The following is a 24936-nucleotide window of genomic DNA, read 5'->3' on the forward strand; positions in this document are numbered from 1 at the left end:
CCTTTATCTTACAGTACTCTACTTGTCACTGTTGATGCCACCTCCCTCTATACTAATATCCCCAATACCTGTGCCCTCACTGCCATTGAACACTACCTTTCTCAGTGCCCATCTGATTCCAGACCTACAACCTCCTTCCTAGCCACCATGACCAACTATATTGTCACCCATAATTACTTCTTCTTTGAAGTCATCACCTACAGACAAACCCACAGCATGGCAATGGCCACCCACATGGTACCATTGTATGCTACCCTATCCATGGACCATATAGAGAAATCGTTCCTAACCACACAGAATCCCAAACCCCTCACCTGGTTCAGATTCATTGATGACATCTTCGTGATCTGGTTCATTTGTGAGAACACCCTATCTAAATTTCTCCAGACACTCAACACCTTCTCCCCTATTCACTTCACCTGGTCCTCCTCAACATAACAAGCCATCTTTCTCAGTGTTGATCTCCACATCAAGGGTGGAGACATCAGTACCTCCATCCTTATCAACCCCATCTATCACCAGCAATATCTCCACTTCAAAAGCTGCCACCCATTTCATGCCAAGAAGACCCATCCATAAGCATAGCCACCTGTGGTTGTTGCATTTGTAGTGATGACAATCCCTCTCCAAATATATCAAAGGTCTCACTGAAGCCTTTATAGACTGAAATTATCATCCCAACATTTTACAGAATGAAATTAACCTCCAAACCTTGTACTGAAACAGATCTCCCATGCCTTGTTTCTATAGTCACTTACCACTTTCCACATATCCACCATCTGGTTACACAGGAGCACTCTCCTCATGACTCAGTACCATCCCAGTCTGGAGCAACTGTATCACATTCTCCATCAGGGTTTAGACTACCTCTCATATCACGAAATAAGGAATATCCTACCTATTATCTTTCCATCCCTCCCATTGTGGTATTCCACCATCTGTCAAACCTGTGCAATATCTTTGTCCATCCTGCTCCCAATCCCTTGCCTTGTAGCTCATGTGCCTGCAGTAGATGCAAGGCTTGTCCGATACATCCTCCCTCTACAAAAATGGTTCAAATGGCTCTAAGAACTATGGGATTTAACATCTGAGGTCATCAGTCCCCTAGACTTAGAACTACATAAACCTAACCAACCTAAGGACATCACACACATCCATGCCCGAGGCAGGACTCAAACCTGTGGCCATAGCAGCAGCGCGGTTCCAGACTGAAGTGCCTAGAACTGCACGGCCACAGCGGCCAGCCTCCCTCTACAGATCACAAGCATTTCCTGTCCTATCAAAGGCAGGGCTGCTTGTGAAAGCTGTAATGTTCTACAAATTAAGCTGCAACTACTGTGCTGCTTTATATGGGCATGACAACTAAGAAGCTGTCTGTCTGCATGAATGACCACCACCAAATTGTGGAGAAGGGACAGCTGGACCACTAAGTTGCTGAACATGCTGTCCAACTCAGTGTGCATATCCTAAGTTTCCATAACCCCCATGACCTCAAACTTCACTAGCAACTGTCCTCTACCAACCTGTCCCCTTCCCTGCTTCCATTCCAGCACTACACAGTCTTCTATTCCGTCAATGCACCCACTAGTCTCCCTTCCCCCTTCCCCTTCAAACCTCTCGGCTGCACCTAGTACCGTACCATGTCCCCGCCACATCCCTGCACATTCCACAAGCAGCACTATGTTTTCACTCACCCCTACCCTGCTATCCCTCCCCATCCTCACCTCATACTTTCTCCATATCACCACCACCCGTGCCAGATTGCAGCTCCCACAGCCGCAGTTGCAGTCCACCGTCTGGCAATGCTGGTCAGAGACAATGGTTAAGTGTGTATGAGTTGGGCTTTTTTTATTGTGTGTGTGTGTGTGTGTGTGTGTGTGTGTGTGTGTGTGTTTTCTAGAGAAGGCCTTTTGTCTGAAAGCTTAAATGTATAAGTCTTTTTGTTGTACCTGTCTGCAACTCATTGTCTCCTCTATATAGTGAGATCAATGCATCCTTTTCACAATATTGTTGCCATTTAGAAACACACATTCTCATGCTCAGCTGTGTAATAACAATGCAACCCTCTAGTTTCCAAGGTACATGTGCAGTACTGAAATGTTACAGCAACCTGTGCTTACTCTTAAAGTGTGTGAATAATTATTCTCTACATGGAATCATCCAAAGACAGATGAAAGAATCACCATAGAATCATGTATCAATCTTTCACATTACTTCCTGTAACATGAGAATAAGGAAGAAAGAACAGGCTGTAACAAAAAGGGAAGAATCACTACTGATCTCTTAATGGAGAAAGTTTCTCATGTTTGGTCTTCCTATATCTGCATAAAAACCAGTATATCATACCACTTTTAAAAATCTATAACTTGCAGTAACCACAATATTAATATGAAGCCTGAGCACTCTTTAGCAAAATACACTGCAATTATAAGGCATTAATAAATGTTTGTAGTGTAGCACATTAAAATAAAAAGAATTATCTCATCTAGGGAATGATTTTCAGTCGTGGGATTCGTACTGCATTAATATGCCATACAAATTTTAGGTTAATTATGACCTTGTTGTTTATTACAAAAAAAATGGCTGAAGCACTGAATGAACCATAGCAATCCAAAGTAAACTGAGACATAACTAAATTGGAATCCATTGGATGCCTGTGTGCACAGTGATCATCGAATATTCAAATTTAAAAGAATGAAGAAAACAGTTGCAAAATCTGCAAAATAATTGCAGCTCTAGATTTTGATTATAACATAGGAACACACATTCTCATACTCAGCTGTGTAATAACAATGCATCTTTGGTGCATTACCAGAAGTGTCATACAGATGACACTGTGTCAGACCATAAACTTGTGACAAATGACACCAGCCTTTACATGGCAGAAACACTGCGATTGACTGCTGTCCTTATTCAAGTCTGAGACATAATACAACCAATAACTGAGACATCAGTGAGTCAAGAATGAATAATGACTAACTGACAAGTACCGGTACTGATTATTACTGTGCCTCTTTTAGCAATCAATATATTAAATCCTTTGTTTGATTTTTAGCTTTTTTGTATACAAATAATTTTTAGTTATAATATGTGACAATTGAGCCTACAAGTTAGTTAAGTTTAGTTATGAATATAACTTTCTAGTATGGATTTGAAAGAGTGTATAGATTTCTTGTTATTTATCTTTTATAAAGTTTCATAACTGTTTATAAAATTTGGTAAATGTCTTCATTTACATAGTAATTAGTTATGATGAGATATCTTTTTAACACTATTTTATGTTAGTTAACATTCTTTTATATAACAAAAAAAGTCTTCATGTGATGCAGAACAATAAAGCGACTATCACCCACATATTTTTATTCTTATTTGTAAATTACGCAATGAACTGACATTATAAGCCAGGACCAAACAAAATACTCAAATTATTATCACCAGTATTAATCAGTTATACAAAAATAAAAAAATTGTTGCCAAAACTCTGAAATGACAAGTTACAGGGAAAAAAGTGGGTTTATCAGATTCTTCACTAATTAACTAGGTTGTTAAATATACTACAAAATCTAAGGCTTTTACATTACAGTATTTTCCATATTTTCCATGACATAGCTTTTTCACATATTTTGACCAGATGTTTTAATTGTCATTTTTCATTTTGTGTGTTGTTATTTTTATTAATGTTTGCAACTTATTTTAAATTAACTACCAATTAGTCCACATGCAAGGCAAACATTAATTAATGAATAAAATGCAACATCATCACAGTACTAATATTCTACCATGGGTATAGTAGGATCTTACTGTCTCATACCACAGTGGGAGAGTGATAGAAATAACGCATTCTAGCAAATATAGTTGTGACACTCACTGCTGTGAGTCATCAGATGATCAAAACAACTTGCAAAATGATTTAGATAAGATATCTGTATGGTGTGAAAAGTGGCAATTGACCCTGAATAAAGAAAAGTGTGAAGTTATTCACATGAGTACTAAAAGAAATCAGCTAAATTTCGATTACGCGATAAGTCACAGAAATCTGATGGCTGCAAATTCAACTAATTACTTTGGGATTACAATTACAAATAACCTGAATTGGAATGATCACATAGATAATGTTGTGGATAGAGCAAACCAAAGACTGCGATTCTTTGGCAGAACACTTAGAAGGTGCAACAGGTCTACCAAAGAGACTGCTTACACTACGCTTGTGCGCCCTATTCTGGAGTATTGCTGTGCGGTTTGGGATCTGCATCAGGTGGGACTGACGGATAACATCGGAAAAGTTCAAAGAGGGGCAGCTCGTTTTGTATTATTGTGAAATAGGGGAGATAGTGTCACAGACATGATACGTGAATTGGAGTGGCAACCATTAAAACAAAGGTGCTTTTCGTTGCGATGGGATCTTCTCGTGAAATTTCAATCACCAGTTTTCTCCTCTGATTGCAAAAACATTCTGTTGGCACCCACCTGCATAGGGAGAAATGATCATCACAATAAAATAAGAGAAATCAGGGCACGTACAGAAAAATTTAAGTGCTCATTTTTCCTGCGTGCCGTTCGAGAGTGGAACGGTAGAGAGACAGCACGAAGGTGGTTCATTGAACCCTCTGCCAGGCACTTTATTGTGAATAGCAAAGTAATCACGTAGATGTAGATGTAGATGTAGATGTGAGAATTGTTACCGTCTGACAGTTGGAACGACACTAGAGCCCTTAGCAGTTAGAAAACCAGCTGTAAGATTAATCTTTGTTTTTAATTGTTTTGATATTTAATTAACAAAATAGATATTATATTTTTATATTCCAAGCATTTCAAATTAGCAAGAGACATTAACGGTCATGAAATAAATGTAAAAACAAAAATCTCGCTGATTCAGTGACACAAACTAAAACTTATTCATGAAGCATTAGTTTTGAATGTGTGTATAAGTGCAGCTTACTCCATTGAAAGTGAGAGAATATAAGCACATATTTCATGAATGAGAAGTATATATTTTTGTTGATGTCTGTTTTTTTAAATTTTGTTATTATTATTATTATTATTATTATTATTCCCACATGTGGTTCTGTAGCAGCAAATCTCCAAGGTCATGGAACATTTTAGTCCATTAAATTACAACATAAAAGTAATAATATATAAAATAAAATGTTTATGAACCCAAAAAAAGACAAGCTATAAGTTTTTGTAAATGCAATCAACAATACAACACAGGAATCAGCTTAATTTTTCAAGGAACTCCTGAACAGAATATAAGGAGTGACCCATGACGAAAATCTTCAGTTTTGATTTGAAAGCACGTGGATCTCTGCTAAAATTGTTGAATTCCTGTGATAGCTTACTGAAAATGGATGCAGCAGTACACTGTACACATTTTGGCACAAGAGTGAAGGAAGTGCAATCCAAATGCACATTGGGTTTCCACCTAGTATTAACTTAGTGAGCTGCTAATTCTTGAGAGTAAGCTGATATTGTTAACAAGAAATGGCAGTAAAGAATATATATATTGAGAGGCCAATGTCATAATACCCAGACTAATTAACAGGGGTTGACAAGAGGTTTGCGAACTTCCACCACTTTTGCCTGAACCACCCATTTCTGAGCCAAAAAATATCCTTTGAGAATGGGAAGAGTTACCTCAAAATATAATACCATAGAACATAAGCAAATGAAAATAAGCAAAGTAGACTACTTTTCATGTTGAATTATCACTTACTTCAGATATTGTTCAAATAGTAAAAATGGCAGCATTAAATCTTTGAACAAGATCCCGAATGTGGGCTTTCCTCAACAGTTTACTGTCTATCTGAACACCTAGAAATTTGAACTGTTCAGTTTCACTAATCATATACCCATTCTATGAAATTAAAATTTCAGATTTTCTTCAAACTGTAAAAACTTGAGTCTTACTGTGATTTAGCTTTGGTTTATTTTCTGCAAGCCATGACATTATGTAATGAGCTTTACTACTTGAAACAGTGCACACATCATCCTTTACTGCCAAGAAAGTGCAATCAGCAAACGCAAAGAATTTAGAATAAAAAAAAAAAATGGTTCAAATGGCTCTGAGCACTATGCGACTTAACTTCTGAGGTCATCAGTCGCCTAGAACTTAGAACTAATTAAACCTAACTAACCTAAGGACATCACACACATCCATGCCCGAGGCAGGATTCGAATCTGCGACCATAGCGGTCGCTCGGTTCCAGGCTGTAGCGCCTAGAACCGCACGGCCACTCCGGCCGGCAATTTAGAATCACCTGTAATAGTAGAGAGCATAGCATTTACACTGAGGCACCAAAGAAACTGGTATAGGCATGTGTATTCAAGTACCAAGATATATAAACAGGCAGAATACGGTGCTGTGGCTGGCAATGCCTGTATAAGATAACAAATGTCTGGCACAGTTGTCAGATCAGTTTCTACTGCTAAAATGGCAGATTAGCAGCATTTGAGTGAGTTTAAACATGGTCTTACAGTTGGCGCACAAGCAGTGGGACACAGAAACTCCGATGGACTGGCGATTTTCTCATACGACCATTTCACAAGTGTACTGTGAATATCAGGAATACAGTAAAACATCAAATCTCTGACATCGCTATGGCCGGAAAAAGATCCTGCAAGAACAGGACCAATGATGACTGAAGAGAATTGTTCAGCATGACAGAAGTGCAACCATTCTGCAGATTGCTGCAGATTTCAATGATGGGCATCAACAAGTATCAGCATGTGAAGCGTTCAACAAAATATCATTGATGTAGGCTTTTGGAGCAGAAGGCCCTATCGTGTACCCTCGATGAGTGCACAACACAAAGATTTACATCTCCCCGGGCCGATCAACACTGACATTGGGCTGTTGATGACTGGAAACATGTTGCCTGGTCGGACAAGTCTCATTTAAAATTGTATTGAACGGATGGACATATACGGGTATGGAGACAATCTCATGAATCCACAGACCCGCAAATCAGCAGGGGACTGTTCAAGCTGGTAGAGGCTCTGTAATGGTGTGGGGCATGTGTAGTTGGAGTGATGAGGGGCTCCTGATATGTTTAGATACAATTCTGATGGGTGATACGTACGTAAGAATCCTGTCTGATCACCTGCATCCATTCTGTGCATCTCTGCGTACCCCCCATTTAACCGTCCCTACTCAGACCCTACGTTACAGCCATTCTCAACACTGTGGATAATGACATTCTGTCTATTGTTAAAGTAAAAGGTGAGCCAGTTGTGAGATACTCCCCATATTCCATAATGGTCCAACTTCTGGAGCATATTTTGTGATTAACCTTAGTTAAATCAAAAGCATTTGAAACCTTTTGTTTAATCCATCCAGTCTCTCACAGAGAAAAGAGAATATAGCATTTTCAGTTGTTAAACTACTTCTAAAACCAAACTATACATTTGATAGGAAATTATGTGAAATAAAATGATCAATTATCCTTACATACACACCTTTTCAATATCTTACATTATAGGCCCCTTCCCTGACACATAATAGTTTTATGTGGAATCTAATGATTCTTACACTTCAGCTGACTCACCAACATCTTCATAAATGCAATCACTTTTGCTTTAAAAGCAAATGTATAGAAGACTCTTGCTGTCAATGCCTCAGATGCAGTGACAGTTGTGAATTTGGTGTCTTTTGTGTTAGGAAAAAGTTTTATTGTTTTTGACATTTTATTACTAAGTCGGTGTGGTTTTCCCTTCAGCTGTAGTTGTGGTGGTTTATTTGGTATTTTAAATAATGCAGGTGTTGTATTTTTATACAAGTTTCCTATGTTCCACATGCACAGATTTAACAGGAAGTGTAGTTATGAGTACTTCACATTATTGAGTAGATATACAAAGTCTTTTGCAACAGGCCATGTACTCTGTTGCTTACCAGTCTTTTTTGTTCTTAAAATAAAATTACATTCTTCAGTATATATGTGTACATTACAAAGAATTGTAAATAAGCTGAATAAGCTGTATTGTTTCATACCTACTAGTGTAATTTATTAGCTAGTGTTGATTTTCAAGCCACTACATTTTCTCCCTGTTAAGAAAAAGAGAGAGAGAGAGGAGGAGGAGGAAAAAACTGTTACAAATCAATATAAATTGCACTATTTGCGCTCAACCATCATCATATTCATAAGTGAAGCTTTCTGTTCACCTGGAACATCATCAACATAGAAACTAACTTGATTGCTTTATCAACTGAATAAAACTTTGGTTCAAAAGGAGGGAAATATACCTGTAGAAATACCTTTCTGGCTATCCAGACAGACAAAAGTACCTGATGAGAGCCAGAAACACATTTTTCAAAACCACACAGGCAGTATGTTAATATAACCCTTCTGAATTTTATATTTTACACCATAATACTTGCAAAAAATGTGATCAGTCAAATCCTTATCTAACCAACCAACTGAACAACTAGCCAGCCAACTAATAACTGACTGCTGTGCACAAACAAGGGATTAATTTAACTAATGCAACTTGCTACCCTGCAATAAAAGCTATATTGACCCAGAGGCCTACTGTTCCTAATGCACATCTAGAATGTCCAATACAAACATAAATCCACCACTGATGTTTACAATACCACTAGAAGACTATTATCCTTTGTGTTCCAAAAACAAACAAACATGTATGTTATTTTGCACTACTATCAAGTTTCCAAACTACTGAAAATTGTAGAAGTTCACAAATATTTCAGTTCATTTATGTTTAAGGTTAAGTTTAATGATAAACATATGTATAAATATTTTAGCAGAGATATTTGTTGTTCTGTAACATCAAAATTTACAACCAGTTTTATGTTCTTTAGGGAAACTAGAAGGAGCACCGGTTACTCCTGTGCAAACAGCGAACAGTTATTATAGTCCACTAGTAGCAGTGGCTATTCTGGCTGCAATCTCAACACTAGCTGCTGTTATTCTGTTGTTGGTTCTACTACGGAAGCATGGTCAAAACAAGGCTGCCATCTCAGCTGGTCGCAAGTCCCAGTCTGCTTACGACAATCCTTCTTACAAGGTAGAAATCCAGCAAGAAACAATGGGTATGCTCCTGTCTCATATCTGTACCTAGTGTCTCTAACTTGGTTTCTGTTATCCATTAAACATTTTTAACCTTTACAACATTTGTCAAGATTACTATATAGCTTATTGACAGTTATCAATACAAAACATAAAGTCTTGATTTTTCATCCTTCATACACACAGAGCACAAAATAGGTATCATCTTTATGATAAAGATGCAAACAGTCTGGTTCAAAACTGAGAGCAGTAGGATATCAACTTGTTGTTGGACTGTGTGTTCACAGTGCATCAGAAACAACTCTTGCAGCTAGATGAACAATGCACATTTAAAAAAGAAGTGAAGAATGCACAATTCTTTTAGCTGTAAAAAGCGCATGGATGAATAAATTTAGAAGCTGATCACCATTACCGATAATGGATCAGAACACCTGTTTCCCTAAAACATAGTATCAGCTGCTATAAATGGGATATTGTGAGTGCCCCTTCTTTCCTTTCTAATCTGAGCTACTACTCAGTTTTTTATTCCACCTCCACAGATGAGTGGTAAGCTGTCTGACTGCCATGTGGAGTACCTGCACTCAGTTCACAATACTGCCATGGATCTCTCCTGCAAAGGAGGACTGGAATGGTGTTCACTCAGATGTGAGATGCCACCCGAGTAGCTGCCTGAAAACGAAGCAACAGATCCAAGATCTGAATAGCTGATGACATCTAGGAGAGTAATGAGATGAACCGATGCCTCTCTATAGCATATCCAAATGACACCATATGGCAGAGAATTGGGCAGTGGCAGTTGAGCATTGCACGGTCCTCTGGGTCTGAGCACAGAGTTTAGTTTCTTTTCTTTTCCTTCATTTTTTCATTTCTTTTTTATGACTGTGCATATTTTTTCATATCAGGCTTGAAAAAAAATTACCAAATCACTTTCTAAGGATGTACAGCAGTCATAATGCACCTTGAATCAACAGTTTTTGAGTGGTAAACAATGTCTAGCATTTCAGAATTACTCACTTCACTATTTTGCACACACATTTGCACCCACACTAAAAAGTTCATTGTAAAATAATGCTACTTTTACATAAATGTGTATGTATTCTCAATAATCAGTTTTAATTTCGAAGACCATTTATGAAATGCGATTAATATTCTTTCCACACTGTCCATCTAATGGATATACTGAAAATCTCCAATTTGAAACACATGCATAAATATGCAGAAAGCATAACTTACAGCCACTGTTACATCATAAATTTTCAGCCATTCAAAAGTCTATGACAGTCATCTTAATGCACCTTCAGGTATTCCACAGAAAGCTCAGCAAAGCAGCAGACACTATTCCTTGATATTCCCTGAAGGAGGTCTTATTTCAGGGTGAAGTACAAAACTTCAACATTTGTGGATTAAATAATTCCATTGTAGAATGTCGATTCCTTAAAATGAGATATCAAAATTTCCTGGTTACTTCCACTGCTACAAATTAAAAATAGTCCAAACTGAAAACCTATTTGATAAAAAGAAATGATTGTTAGTTACCAACATGGTGGTGAAAAGAATTTACAGGTAGGTCAAACATGGTAATTGGTTGTCTATATAGACTGCCCACCTATGAAACATTTTAGGGAAAACTTTCAGAAGGTTGCACATAAATTTCCTGGTCACATTATATTACCAGGGTTGCAATAAGTTCTGGAAATCAGGGAATACAGGGAATTTCAAAAGTGTCAGGGAAATTTGAAAAAAAGCACTGGAAAAATTATCTCAGTAGATGAAATGGTTTGTTTACTGAGATGTTGCTTTCCTACTCCCTCATTCTTACTGCTTCTCCACTTTATATTACTCCCCTGGCCCTGCAGTCAGTTCTGCCACCACATCTTGCTGCTAGCCTAGCAGTTGCTGACAAGAAACAGGGAGGTGTGAGAAGTGTTTTATTTGAATCTGATTCTCAGAGACTGTTGACACAGCAGCTGGAGACAGCAGCCATGTGCACATGAGTTGTGTCTGAGTGATTGTGTGAATATTTGTGTGCGCTCTCATTTTCTGACAAAGGCTGTGACCAAAAATTTAGTTGTGAGAATTGTGATTGTACCTGTCTGTGACTCAGCGATCATCTTTACGGTAAGTTGCTACCTATCCCCATTAGAGTTTATTCTCAGAGTATTTGTACAAGTTACCTGTTGCATCGATTGATCACTGTGGTCTCATTTAATCCACATGGTGTCTTGACACATGAATAGTTGGCCAAATGAGTGGACTTCCATGATGGGCTAAAATCACAGGCCATTTCTGTGGGTATCTCTAATGGTTCAGGCCTGAATCTAAAGCCCATTGTTTCCCAGTAATGTGCAGGCCTGCCTATCTAGTCTCACTGATCTGCCTGCAGGCCAGATCTGTTTTTGTGTGATGTAATGCAGCAGATTTTCATGGTTTATTCGTGGAGCTAGGACTGCTGTGCTCCTCAGCAGACCAGAGGCCACAGGCGATGGATTTCAGGAATTCCAGCTGTCTCACCACAAGTACATTGTACATTGCAGCTATTTATAGACATTCTATTTATTCTAGTACATTTTGGCACTTTGAAAGTAGTTTATATAATACAAAGTATGGACGACAAGAATAAGAGAATTGTGGCAGTTCAAATCGTTCAAATGGCTCTGAGCAATATGGGACTCAACTGCTGAGGTCATTAGTCCCCTAGAACTTAGAACTAGTTAAACCTAACTAACCTAAGGACATCACAAACATCCATGCCCGAGGCAGGTTTCGAACCTGCAACCGTAGCGGTCTTGCGGTTCCAGACTGCAGCGCCTTTAACCGCACGGCCACTTCGGCCGGGAATTGTGGCAGTCACCGGCAGTTTGTATATTATGTACTCAAATATTTCTTGAAAGAAAAACCTCGCAATACCTGTAAAATAATAAACATAACACAGTGGGTAATAACCAACAATAATGAACATAGTAGAACTAACATTTTATTGGCAATCACCTATAGTGTTGGTTTACAACTCTTCCCTGCCTAGTACACTTCTTTCAAGAGGCCTACTTTTTTTCTGCGGCTATTTCTGAAATCAGTGAAGGTATTTTAAACCTGTGTATTTTTATCACCAAATGTGTTTTGTTTTATTGAAATAAAATAACATCATTTGTCTTCATGAAACATATATACCATCTGGCTTGCTTTCTCCATCTAAAAACAGTTCATTACAAAAGATGTTGATGTCAGTACTTACAATTTTCTCTCACACATTTATAAATACAGACATCCTTACATTTTTAACTTACCCTTGAGATCTCAAAATTTATCTGGGAAATATCGGGGAATTTCATTTGGGGAAACTTGTGGCAACCTTGATTACTAAGGAGACAAAAAATGGTTCAAATGGCTCTGAGCACTATGGGACTTAATTTCTGAGGTCATCAGTCCCCTAGAACTTAAAACTACTTAAATGTAACTAACCTAAGGACATCACACACATCCATGCCCGAGGCAGGATTCGAGCTTGCGACCGTAGCGGTCGTGTGGTTCCAGACTGGAGCGCCTAGAACTGCTCGGCCACTCCAGCCAGCCTACTAAGGAGACAAATCAAATTACCAACTGGGAGACTTAAGTGATGAAGGCAGGTAGTAGGGGCAGACAGGAAATCGTGTAGAATCTTTTACATGCCTCAGCTGGAAATCAACTTGAGCAGTCAACCGGAGAACTGACTTTACAGGAATACAAACAGGTCCTAACTTTTTGACTCAATTAATGTAGAGCAGGGAATCAGTGGCCATAATGTCATTTTAGCATCATTGGCTACATGTGTAAATAGAAATGTAAAGAATGGTAGGAAGATATTTCTGGTTAGTAAGTATGAGAAATAACAGAGTTCAAATTATTTGAGAAGCCAACACGAAACACTCATCTCTGAATGAAAATGTCAAGTGTAAATGGACGAAGTTCAGGAGCATTGAACAATATATCTTAGATACAGATGTGCTGAGCAAATATAAGAAGGATGGGAAAGAACCATCACTGTTTCACAGTTTGACAGCCATGTCAAAAGGTGCTCCCAAAACAAAGAGAACATCACCACAGATATAAATGTAGCTGAAGGTTTTGAACAAATTAAAACTGAATGAAGCTACTGTAGCAACCAGTGACTTAGCCATTATGTTGGGTGGTGCATGAGGGCATATTGAGGTCAGGAGGTAGACCTTTAACCAATCTAGGGTGTGGGTGAGATGGTTGGATGCCTGTTTGAGAGCCCACTGGGGAATCAGTGAAATAGCATTAAAGAACGAAACATCTGGTGGTCAATATACAACAGTTGATGTGACAAGGTTCCAGGTCCCCAATGGCACCAGGGTAGTAGCAGTGAGCACCCAGCCAGGAAGGCATTAATGTCAGCATGTGGCCCATGTTGTCATGGCATGGATGACAGAGGCAACCTGACGTTGCTGAGGTGTCAGGATGTCTACCATTCATCAGCCACTCTGCCCAGCTACAGCTGTGCACAGGGTGTACAGAGGCAAGCTAAATTACACTGTGGCCACTGGACAGGAGAGGCATGGGAGTCTGCCAGAGGGGCAGAGTTGGGCAGAGGAGATGATTGTATGGCTACACATCAAGGCTTGTGCTGGAGGCCACCAAGTGATCCTCTGGTTGATGGTGCTAGGTTTGCCACATCGGACATGGACGCTATTAGCTGCAGCCCTGCTGTTCATGCAAAGTCCCCAGGTGGGGCTTACAGCAACGTGGGAGCTACTAGAATGCTAGATAAGCATATGGTTGACCACCATAGGTCCCTTCTCAAAGATGGCCGACTGCAGACTGAGAGTACTTCAACTGAAAATGAACAATGATGGCACCTAAGGACTTTCAGTTAATTAGAAGCCAACATATACAGATTTACATTTATGTGCAAATAGCTGCACCATCCTTCCCTGATGGTGACTGTTCTAAAACTTTTGATTTGCAGAACACACGTCATTGCTGATGAGACCAATCTACAGGATGAGCTGCCCTCCACCAAAACAGCAGCACTTTTCAGTTCTGTCAGATATGACTTAATACTCTGCAAGGTTCGGGTTTACAAGATCCCTTGCAGGTGTGGCCTTTCAAATCAGACAGATGATTTGTACAGACATTAAAAGATGTATGAAATACTGTAGGTACACACTGCTGTTACAGCCCAATAACTTGGTTGTGGCTTTGACACCAGTCACTGAATGCTGTACAAAAATGTCAAAATTCCACTGTCAGCTTCATCGTTTTGGAACTCGGTCATGAAAGGAGCAGTTGAAATTTGTTTGGCAACAATTTTATTGATGGAGGTAGCAGTTTCAGCTTGGACAAGTCATGGAATATAACACTTTTTTTAAAATAAATTTGCAATGTCACCATAGTGCAGCTCTTAATGATGATCTACATCCCAACCTGGATCAGATGTACAGCCACAGATTTAATTCATGCATATTTCTTTGCCACTCATCAATGTGTCTGCCATTTGTGCAGCTGTTGTGGCTTGCGCAGTAAAGCAATCTGAGGGTTTAAAAGGATTGAACAAGAACTATAGCAACAGTCTGTTGGCTCACTCTGAAAATGGCCAAAATATATATAGCCAAAGTATTATAAGAAGAAACAGAATTTATGCTGCTCTAGCCCCGAAATTTAATGGAGGTCCTGTTTGTTTGAAAATAAGAGGGGAGGATGCAGGGTATCTCAGTAAGGTACCTGCAACATACCACATATTTTCAATGTTATAATGAATGGAGTTATACGAGCAGTAAAGTGGGAGGACCATACAATAAATGTATTAGTTATATGCATTTCTGAAAGAACAGACACTGTTGATGATCCACAGCTGTACAAAATACTTCATAATTAATTCACTGGCCACAAATTCCTTTACAACACCTGTATTAGGTACAGATTTACTACCCAATAGTGGCATATTATTTATTTATTTATTTATTTAATTTATCCATCCGTTGACAATAAACATTGTATGGATGTTACAATAAACATTGTATGGATGTTGTCAAGCCATTTCAAAGAAATGGACACAAACAATATATACGTAAAAAAGTACAAAACAAAATAATACAAAGAGGTTAATAATAATACAATGTAAGTAATATAGCCTATATACATCCCTGCTTGTTATTTTAAATGCATAGTCTGTTTTTAATAAGGCTTTACTTTTGTCCTCCTTAAATGGCAAGTCCTTATAGACACAACACTGCGTAAGTGTGTGTATATATATATATATCACACAACAGCTGTCCTTTAAGTATGTAAATGTAATGAATGATTACATACATATTGAGTATTTTCCATTTTGCCTTTATAAATATCATCAGAAAAAAATTTATTGACCTACATAGTCATTTACACAATAAAAACATTGTTCTACTAGAAATTTTTTAAATTCTGTTTTAAATTTGTTATCATCTTCTAACTGCCTGATGTTGACTGGCAGTGCATTGTACAGTTTTGCACCGATATGGCTCACATGCCTTTGTGTATTCGTTCTTTTTGTTCGCTGAGTATGGAGTGCTGCACTATTATGGGTATTGTAGTTATGAAAGTCGGCATTTGTCTGAAAATCTGCAATGTGGGTCCTGACATACAATACGCATTTGTATATGTATAATGATGGTACAGTATGTATTCTAAGCTTTTTGAATATGGGTTTGCAGTGCGTCTGTGGATGACTGTGAGTTATTATTCGGATGGTCCTCTTCTGCAACAACAAAATTTGTTTTAGGCGCCCTATTGTGGAACCCCAAAATATTATTCCGTATGTGGCAAGAGATTGAAAATAACCGAAATATGCCATTCTGGCACCCTCTGAGGTACAAACATTTGCAAGAATTCTGAGAGCAAAACAGGCTGAATTAAGTTTCTGTGCAAGTTTTATTACGTGATCATTAAAGTTTAAGTTTTCATCCACATTAATCCCCAGCAATTTTGTGGATGTCACTCTGTCTAAGGCTTTGTCACCCCACACCAGATCGAGATTTACATTTTGACATCTTTTCCCAAACTGCATATAATTTGTTTTATTTATATTCAATGTCGACCTGTTTGCATTGAGCCAAGAGTGGATGTAATTTAGTACTTTATCAGCAGTTGTTGGTAGCAATTCCTTTGGTGCACTTATTATCACACTAGTATCATCTGCAAATATTATTGCTTTGGCTGCATCATCTGAGGTGTGAAAATAATTTACATAGACAAGAAACAATATGGGCCCTAGGATGCTGCCTTGTGGTACTCCTATTTCTACATTTTTTGCGTCTGATACTGAATTTATTTTGTGGTTGGAGTAAGTTGATGTCAGTCCTACAACCTGTGTTCTGTTTTTTAGGTATGATTCAAACCATTTTTTTCCTATCCCATGTATACCCAAAGATTCCAATTTTTCTAAGAGAATGTCCTGGTTCACAGTGTCAAAAGCTTTGGAGAGGTCTAAATTTACTCCTACTACACTGTAATCTTTTTCTAGATTTTTGATTATTTGTTCAGTGTAGCACATTACTGCTGTTTCGGTATTTTTACGTGCTTGGAAGCCATGCTGATTTCTGTTAAGTAAATTATGGTCATTTAGATATGTGTTGATTCAGTGCTTCATCAGATTTTCTAATATTTTTGAAAATGCTGGGAGGAGAGATATTGGGCGGTAGTTTTCTACCTTATACTTGTCGCCGTTTTTAAATAATGGCTTCACTTTCGAAATTTTCAGCCTTTCTGAAAAGGCTCCTTCACTGAATGAGCACCTCCATTTTTGGTATTTTTTCTACAATATTGGCTTGCCAACTTAAACGGATGAATATTAATGCTACTTAGTTCAAAACTTCTGCACCAATGCTCCACAATGCACATGCAGTCAATATTTGCACTGTTCATAGCTACCTCAAGTTCTAATGATTTATTTCTAAGACACTGAATGTTTAAGCTTAGAATCTGCAGGTGATGGGGATGAGAACTGGTTACATTTATATTTACATTTTGTGGTGTCATACTCCGTTCCTTGCCCTGGCGAGGTACCAAAAATCCTCTGGAAGGACAGGTTTTCTGCACCTTGTAGGTCGTTCACTGGGATATGGTGAGTTGCTTGCTGCTGCTGCTGGTGTAGCTCCCGGCGTCATTGATGCTGTCCTTTCTGTTGATGTTGTTGTTGCTGTTGTTTATGCTGGGCCAGTACTTGAACCCAGATTTCCCAGTTATTGCAAGCTGCCACCTTAACCACTTCGGCAATCTGTGCACACTCTCCAGGTTGACACAAGCTTCTACATATCATACTGTCTACATCCTTATATTATAGTCCACTAAGGCGATGAATTTAGCCGACTACAGTATAAAGATGTAGACAGTAAGACATGTGGAAATATGTCAGTGTGGGCAGTGCGCACAGACAGCCAAAGTGTTAAAAATGAACACTCACAATTAGCAGGAAATCAAGTTTCAAATCCCAGTCCAGCACTATTGGGTAGTAGATCTAAACCTAATTCAGTTGTTGTCAAGGAATTCATACAGTGAATTAATTTCAAAGAAATGCATTACTGTTTGCTGATGATATAAGTGTAAAGAAATAATGCAAGATGAAACCCACAGTAGAGTTTTTGCAAAAAGAATTTAAGAGAATGTGACTTACCATCATCAAAACAAAAAGTGCTAGTTTGGCAATGAGGGGAGATCCAGATTATTTAATTTGAAAGTTAAACAAATCCTGAAGTGTGCAATAGATTACAACTAGCTTCCATGTTCTACAACACCACCTGACAAACTATTCACAATTTAGAACAGAGTTTATACACATCTCCAAATATTAAATAAAACTTTTTTCAAATGTTGATGTATGAGTTATTGCAGCAATACTGGCTATATCAGCTAGCAATCACTGTAACAAATTTCCTCTACACCTGCAGCTGGAGAACTGGTGAGGACATAAAAAGAAAGAGGGAGAGAAAGAGAAAATACTAAAGAGTCAGGGGTGAGATGTGGGCTTGAGGACACAGTGGAAACACTGTTGACAATAAAGAATGACTTTATTTGACTCCAATACATGATGTGTAGCAGCTCTGCAAGGCAAACGCACCTCTCTCTCATATACCTAGATGGCTCTGAAATATGGGTGGTAGTGTCCACTCAAGATGATGAACAAGCACTCTGTGATGCTGACAGCAGGTCCACAGTAGGCCAGCAGCCTTTAGAGGTCACAGCCATTGACGTCAATGGCACGTTACTATCCTTGGCGTTGTGAAGCCCTGGCGGCCTCTCGCTCTGCATTCATCACTGTGGCTGCTTGTGGAGATGGCTATGTACGGGGTTCAACTTGCTGCCCTTTGGGAAGAATCAGACTGTGGCTGGCACTGAGGTGTCAAATCCCACTAGGAACGCAGCATCAGCAGCAGCAGGAATGGAGGGCAGGTCAGTGGGATGGTGGCACCAAGTCACATGAAGGGCTTAGTGTTGCTGGCAGATGCAGCGTGGTTCCATACCATGGGCTGCTGCTGATGTCCCCATCATCTCACTATCCTATGTAGCTTTGGCACTGTAGGGGTGCTGCTGCTCCGTGGTGATATTAGGCCCTCTGCCTCAAAATTAATGTTTATTTATATGCTTCTGGCATTCATTTGTTTCACTAAAACCTGGTACCTAATCACATCACCAATTACAAGAGACTTGTGCTGGTGTCGTGATACCATCCTGCTTGCCATGCGGTTACCACTGTGTGGTGCAATTTGCTGCTGCACTCGGCTATCTTTGTCTTGCTACCCCTCGTGTGTTTCTTATTGTGACCCACATGTAACAGAACTGGTGCCTTCTGATTCAAGGCTGCTAATTTTTCTTACTGTTGCTAAAGACTTATTATTCTTGTTCAAAGACTGGGTAATGACACCACAGTGTGCCCCTCCACAGAGAAGATATGGTCCCTTGGGTGTCACTTTGTTACAATTCTCCACTATAATTTCCTTTACCCTTAAACTGTAAAACAAGAACATCATACTAAATTGGCTAATCTTAACTACTATGCAATTAATGTATTAATTCAGAGTTTTGTAAATCTATTTTTCATCCCTCGCTTGTGGAGTTTATTCTGCAGGAACTTGAAGTACGGCTGGATCACATTTTTGCACGGCTTGTCATTTCAAATACTTTGGAGCTAAGCAAAGCAAAATCAGAGTTACACTGGCACTAGGAACTGTGACACTCCAAAAGGTCCAGTTACCTGATGTCTAGTATCCCAATGCTGTTACACATGCTGCAACAATTGCTCTGCAGTGATCTATCCCTCCTGTACTGGTATTAACAGTCCCAGCTCAGTTTCTAGGTGTCATTAAGGATAGTAAGATTCTGTTTGGGCAACATCTATAGAGGTTTGTGTGGCCCATATAGCTGAGGCTGTCACATTCAACAGAGTAACTCGCATCATATTAGCTACTAAATGAAACACATATGGGGATCGGGATGTTATGTACGGTAATATCGAACCCAACATTAAGTATTCGGTCGTTTATAATGAATTAATTTTATTTTGATCATGTCAGTACAAACACAACCGCTCGAATACAGAGTTCAGAACACACTGAGATCAACAGTTTTCAAAGAAGTTCGTTCTCAAACGTGATGCGGTCGATAACCGCCGGTAGTGCAGAGCACGGTAAGGATGATGAGAGGTATGTGTATACCCGGCCGGCTGATGGCGCAGGTGCGCGTGACCGATTGTGTCGTCGCAGGCGCTAGTGCGAGGCGCGATCAGACCGTTTCTCGATGTCTTGGTAGGCACGACCAGCGGAGGGATGGAGGCACGGAAGGTGTCCACAGGTTGACCGTGCCATGCTGCTGATGGCATGGTGGAAGCAGAAGGCAGCGGTGCGTCGGTGGGGAGAACATCGTCGTGCCGAGGCTGTGCGGCGCAGCGGGGTTTTGATCCGATCAAAGGCGCGGAGTGCGTCGAAGATGCGATGCGATGTGATGTATTGCCAAAGTATTTGCCGGCGAGCACCGTGGTAATGACGGAGTTATAGAGGCGCTTGATGTCGCAGCAGGGGAGGAAACAGCAAGCTGCACATGACTGACCTTGGCGGTGGATGACTTCGGTGTAGACGGAAGTGTCACCTCAGAGTCCATAGACGGTGAGTGTGTTACAGCGGTAGATGGCAGGATGTTCCAAGCTGAGTTGACAGTGTCGGTATTTTGATGTGCGAAACAGCCGTTATCGTTATCAAAAGTGTGGGGAAGGGGGGGGGGGCGGCGTGGCCTGTGGCCCTGTGCATGGGGCATGGTGATGGCGAGAGGTGGTGGAAGGCGAACGTGGCCGGCAAAACCATGGTCGGTACAGGAAGGCGATGAGACATAATGTGAACGTGAAGAAGTTGAATCAGCGGATGAACTACTGGTCCGTGGTGGAGAGGCAACACAGTTTGATGGAACTGGAGCTGCGTGTGTGCTGTCGCTGTCGGCACTGCGGTCGAGTCAAAAGGCTGCAAGCTGCTCGCATGACACTGCTGCATGGTCATGTGTCGGAGCGGAAAGATGCTAACTCGTCGAAGCAGAAACGGCAGATGTGTTGGTCGTACATTGCGGAGGTAGGAAGAGGGCGGCAAAGCAAGCAGCACTCGAATGGGGCTGGTTATGCCGTGGTACAGAAACAAAGTGTCTGGAACTACCAAGGAAAGGAGGCAGCAGCGTAAATAAGTTGCTTGTATCACATAAGTAACGTAGAATTTCCACTTGAGGCAGCATGATGATGACAGTTGTGACATCTGGGACATAGATCCATTTAGCATGATCGTCAGGGTATTAGTTGTAGCTGGTAGTAACGGCAAAGGATCGTCAGCAGTCGGAGGCGGAACAATGACAGGAGCATCTCGTTGCATGTTGTGCTCGGTCGGTGTCGGCTGCAGCATGTGTAACTGATTTTGTACCAACAAGTTGTATGTCGCAATTTGCTCACGTAGCTGTTGCAGTTGTTCAGGCAAAAATGTATGTCATGAAGCAGTCTGCTGTGTATCACTGAGTAAGATGGGGTCGAAAGCAGAATCTGTCTCTATCAAAGGGTACCGTGGTGTACAAGACAAGGTCGGCGGCATAGTATTGACATAACAGTTTGAGTAGAAGAGATCGTGTGTGCGATCGTGAATGTGAAACTCAGTACTCGGCGGCAGCAGAGTGAGAACACGTTCACTGCTGTGTGAAGCATTGATACGGCTGAAATCGTATTCTAGTGTGGGTGAACAAGTCGCGGGCGCGATCGAGTAGTGAACGGCCGGGCAGTAAGCATGCATAGTGTTGGCGAGTTGTTGACAAGATGCGGGTGCGGTAGCCATGGCGGGATCGCATTTCACGCAGCTGTTTGTTTTGACTGGGTCAAGGTAAGTGAGCCAGCAGGCGGCGGCCGTGATGTCGCTGTCGGTAGCGGTCGGGCAGAGTCGGTGCGGCTCGGGTGCTGCGTAGAGGGAGGTGTGGCACATACAGTGTTGCACTGAGAAACAGCCAGCATTGTTGTCGGTGTAATTGGTGCATTGTCATTGGTCAGTAGGATGTCCTTGATGAAACTGTTCCTGTGAATTCGACCAGGCATGCAATTTAGCTGTAGTTCGGAGTTCGTGCGAACTGGGATTTGCAACATAGACCCCGTTTGTTGCAGTATCAAAGCACTGCACAAAGTTAATTCATTTCACAAAAGCAGGTCAAAATAGTCCAAATTAATCGGCGAAGGAGCACTGCACTGCCCGGAAGTGAAATTACCGATGCGTTGAGTGGGTTTCGACAGACGACGTGTGTGTCTCGGTTGCATTGTCGATGTGTGAGAAGGTGACGAAAGTTACCAAAAAGCACGATTCACACAAGAGTCAGGAATTTACACACTAATTACACTTCCTGTACACTGCATCCAGATGCGGCACGATGCGAAGTCGATGGACGCCGAAATCCGACAAAGGGTTGCTGCATTGTTTGTCTATGGTGATGTTCCAGTACACATTTCTGGGATCGTAAGCGGCGTTTGTGAGCGTTGGGGTCACCAGTATGGGGATCGGGATGTTACGTATGGTAATATTGAACCCAACATTAAGTATTTGGTCGTTTATAATGAATTAACTTTATTTTATCCTGTTAGTACAAACACAGCCGCTCGAATACAGAGTCAGAACACACTGAGATTAACAGTTTTCAAAGAAGTTCGTTCTCAAAGATGAGGCGGTCGACTCTTGCAGTCAATAACTGCCACACATGGATCCATAATACCTCACACAATCCTATTGATTAACAGTCCACTACCTCACAACTCTAAATGTCCTGCCCCCATGAGTTTCCCTAGCTCATAGCACCTAGCAACCACTACTATGTATTGTACACTGAGTATATCCAATATAAACTCACTCTCTGAAAATATGGTTCTGGTTCGATGTCCTCTTTACAGCAGGTATGTCACTGTGTTTTTTTTGCATCTAAACAGCTGTGGGGTGCATGTGCTCCTACTTTTTGCAGTCTCATGAGTTGGGCATACAGTGGCTACCCCAATCTGACATTGCTGAAACTCACCCTAGGTCACACCATGTGTTGATCCCCATCTTCTGCCAGTAGTAGCAACCTTCCTATCACTTGTACAAATTTTCCAACTGCCACTAACTTCACCGGATAAGTATGCATCATGTGGCACTTAAAGACTGTATGCTTGCTTGCTTGCTACCAGTATACCAGTATCTTTACTGATATGTACAATGGTGTGTTATCTGTCATTACACCCACCATAGCACCATAGTAATAGAATGGCCAATTCTGGCTGTTCAGCTCCACTACCAGCTGTGTTTCTGGCAGTAATTTTCCTTACATTTTCACAACCATTTTTGATACTGCTCAGGTAACTGCCCCATCCCATATACTATCACCTAGTGACTGCAACAGTCTTGTATCATTATTCTTGCATCTATTACTTGCATCCACGTTTGCACCACTTCCAAAGCCCAGTTTAGAGTGCTTCCTGAGGCTCTGGTAAATTCATTATCATCATATAAAAAACTAAAACTATACTGGAGAAACCAACATTTCAGCCATGATTACAGTGATCTTCTTCTGGGTCTACTGATGTAACCATGGTGGAAACGTTGATTCCCGTAGCATAATTTTTTATATTACATTGTGGTACGATCTTCAGAAAACTTTTATGTCAACAAGTATTTGTTGTTTAACATGCTGCTCTTAAAGTTCACAATCTGTGTGGAATGCCCCTCCACAGTCCACTGACCCCTTTCCAGCCTCTGCAGTTTTATTCAATTTGTTATATTGAAATCGAATGCTGTCCTGAAGATGGTCTTCAGTATTGTATCCCCAGCATCAAACCATCCTCTTTTCACTCTCCTGGACTCATGCAGTACCCCTCAGATCACCTCCTGGATCTGCTCCTTTAGTCGTGCTTATGTTCCAAGCAAGTTCCTGTTCTCTTTTGAGACATTTCTTGGTCTCACACTATCTGCTAACTGTTGTAACCCCTGATAACACCTCCTCCAGCCTCCTATTTTCATTCTGCAACTCCTACACATTAAACACTAAACTTAATAACCATATGTGACTGGATAACAGCATTTCTGGTTGTCTGGAAAATAGAACTACACTCTTTAGGTGGTGATCTTGCAGCGCCCTTGCTCCGTGCCCCAGTGAAGAAGTACAACACTGCCAATACCAGTATTCATTATTTCCAGCCTTCCTTCCATATAGCAACTTTAGGACAGATCATCTTCTCTTCCCTCAGAAGCCTGCTGTCTCTGAACAGCATATCTTAATACACTAACAGTAAATCCTACCCTAACATAGGCATACTCGTATAACCTTATCTAAAACAACTTTAATGCCCTACATTCTACACAAAACAACAATACTCAGAAATCATAAAATCACAATACATATCAGTTACTTCTTTGGTCTCAATGCATACTGAGCATTCGGTATCTGGATCTCACTCTCCTGCTGCTCATCCTTCTGCTTCTTCTTCATCTTTGCCTCTTTCCTCGCTAAACTGCTGTTGGTTGCTAAACTGTCTCACACTCTTTATTGGCACTCTGTGTTGCTTGCCACTCCCCTAGATCTTGACGCAGTGTTTGTACTGCTGATATTTTCCTGCTCAGCCTCTCATGGATTTGCCTCTGATGCACCCTTGAATGGTTTAAATGATACCATTCACAATTGTTCACCTACTTGGCAGCTGCAGCTGTACATTTAGTAGTGGTGTGGTTTGAATTACTGTAGTACAGGCCCTTGTGCCGTGTTACAAACTTTTTCGTTTCTCCCTTTGGAGCATATGGGCTCGACAGTGTGATCGATTGGCCTACTTTATACTGAAGTAATATCTCCACTAGCTTCAGGGCCTCTTCCTGCTTCTCCAGTGCCTTACTATTTGCTCCATGGACCCTTCTTCACATTTCCCTCATCATTTCTGCAAATTCTTGGACCAATCCCCCCTTCCAGCCTCTTTCCTGGCTACTCATGTTGAATGGTGATGGCATCTTCTTCCCATAAGCTGTGTTAGTGTGCATTTTGGAGTTTTACACACTTACTACAAAGGTCAGATGTGTGTCCCAGTCTGAATGCTGCAGTCACATAATAATAAAGCCTCCTTCTATTTGTCTGATGAACTTGTTCCATCAGTTCATTGGCATGTGGATGAAATGGACTAGTTCTCAATGATTTTACTTTTGACAATCATCACAACTCCTTCATCGGCTTCAACATGAAGTACATCCCTTGGTTCATAATTATTGTCCCCAGCACTCCAAACTTCAGTAGCCACCTATTAACCAATTCCTGCACGATTGTGACTGCCTGCTGGTCCAGCATCAGCATCATCTTGTTGTAATGAGAAAACTGGTCTCTTATGGTTAGCACAAAACGATTACATGCTGGTGTTTGGCTGAATGTGCCT

The 24936-nt window shown here is 40.5% G+C and overlaps 1 protein-coding gene across 1 annotated transcript in view; it reads left to right on the plus strand.

The window, feature by feature from the left end:
• Window positions 1–24936, plus strand: part of LOC126480525 (putative epidermal cell surface receptor) — a 417170-nt gene that overhangs the window by 381698 nt on the left and 10536 nt on the right. Inside the window, 1 exon segment of the mRNA XM_050103873.1 lies at window positions 8816–9046. Coding sequence (XP_049959830.1) covers window positions 8816–9046 — 231 coding nt within the window.

This window comes from Schistocerca serialis, chromosome 1 (genome assembly GCF_023864345.2).
Source record: "Schistocerca serialis cubense isolate TAMUIC-IGC-003099 chromosome 1, iqSchSeri2.2, whole genome shotgun sequence".
Lineage (NCBI taxonomy): Eukaryota > Metazoa > Arthropoda > Insecta > Orthoptera > Acrididae > Schistocerca > Schistocerca serialis.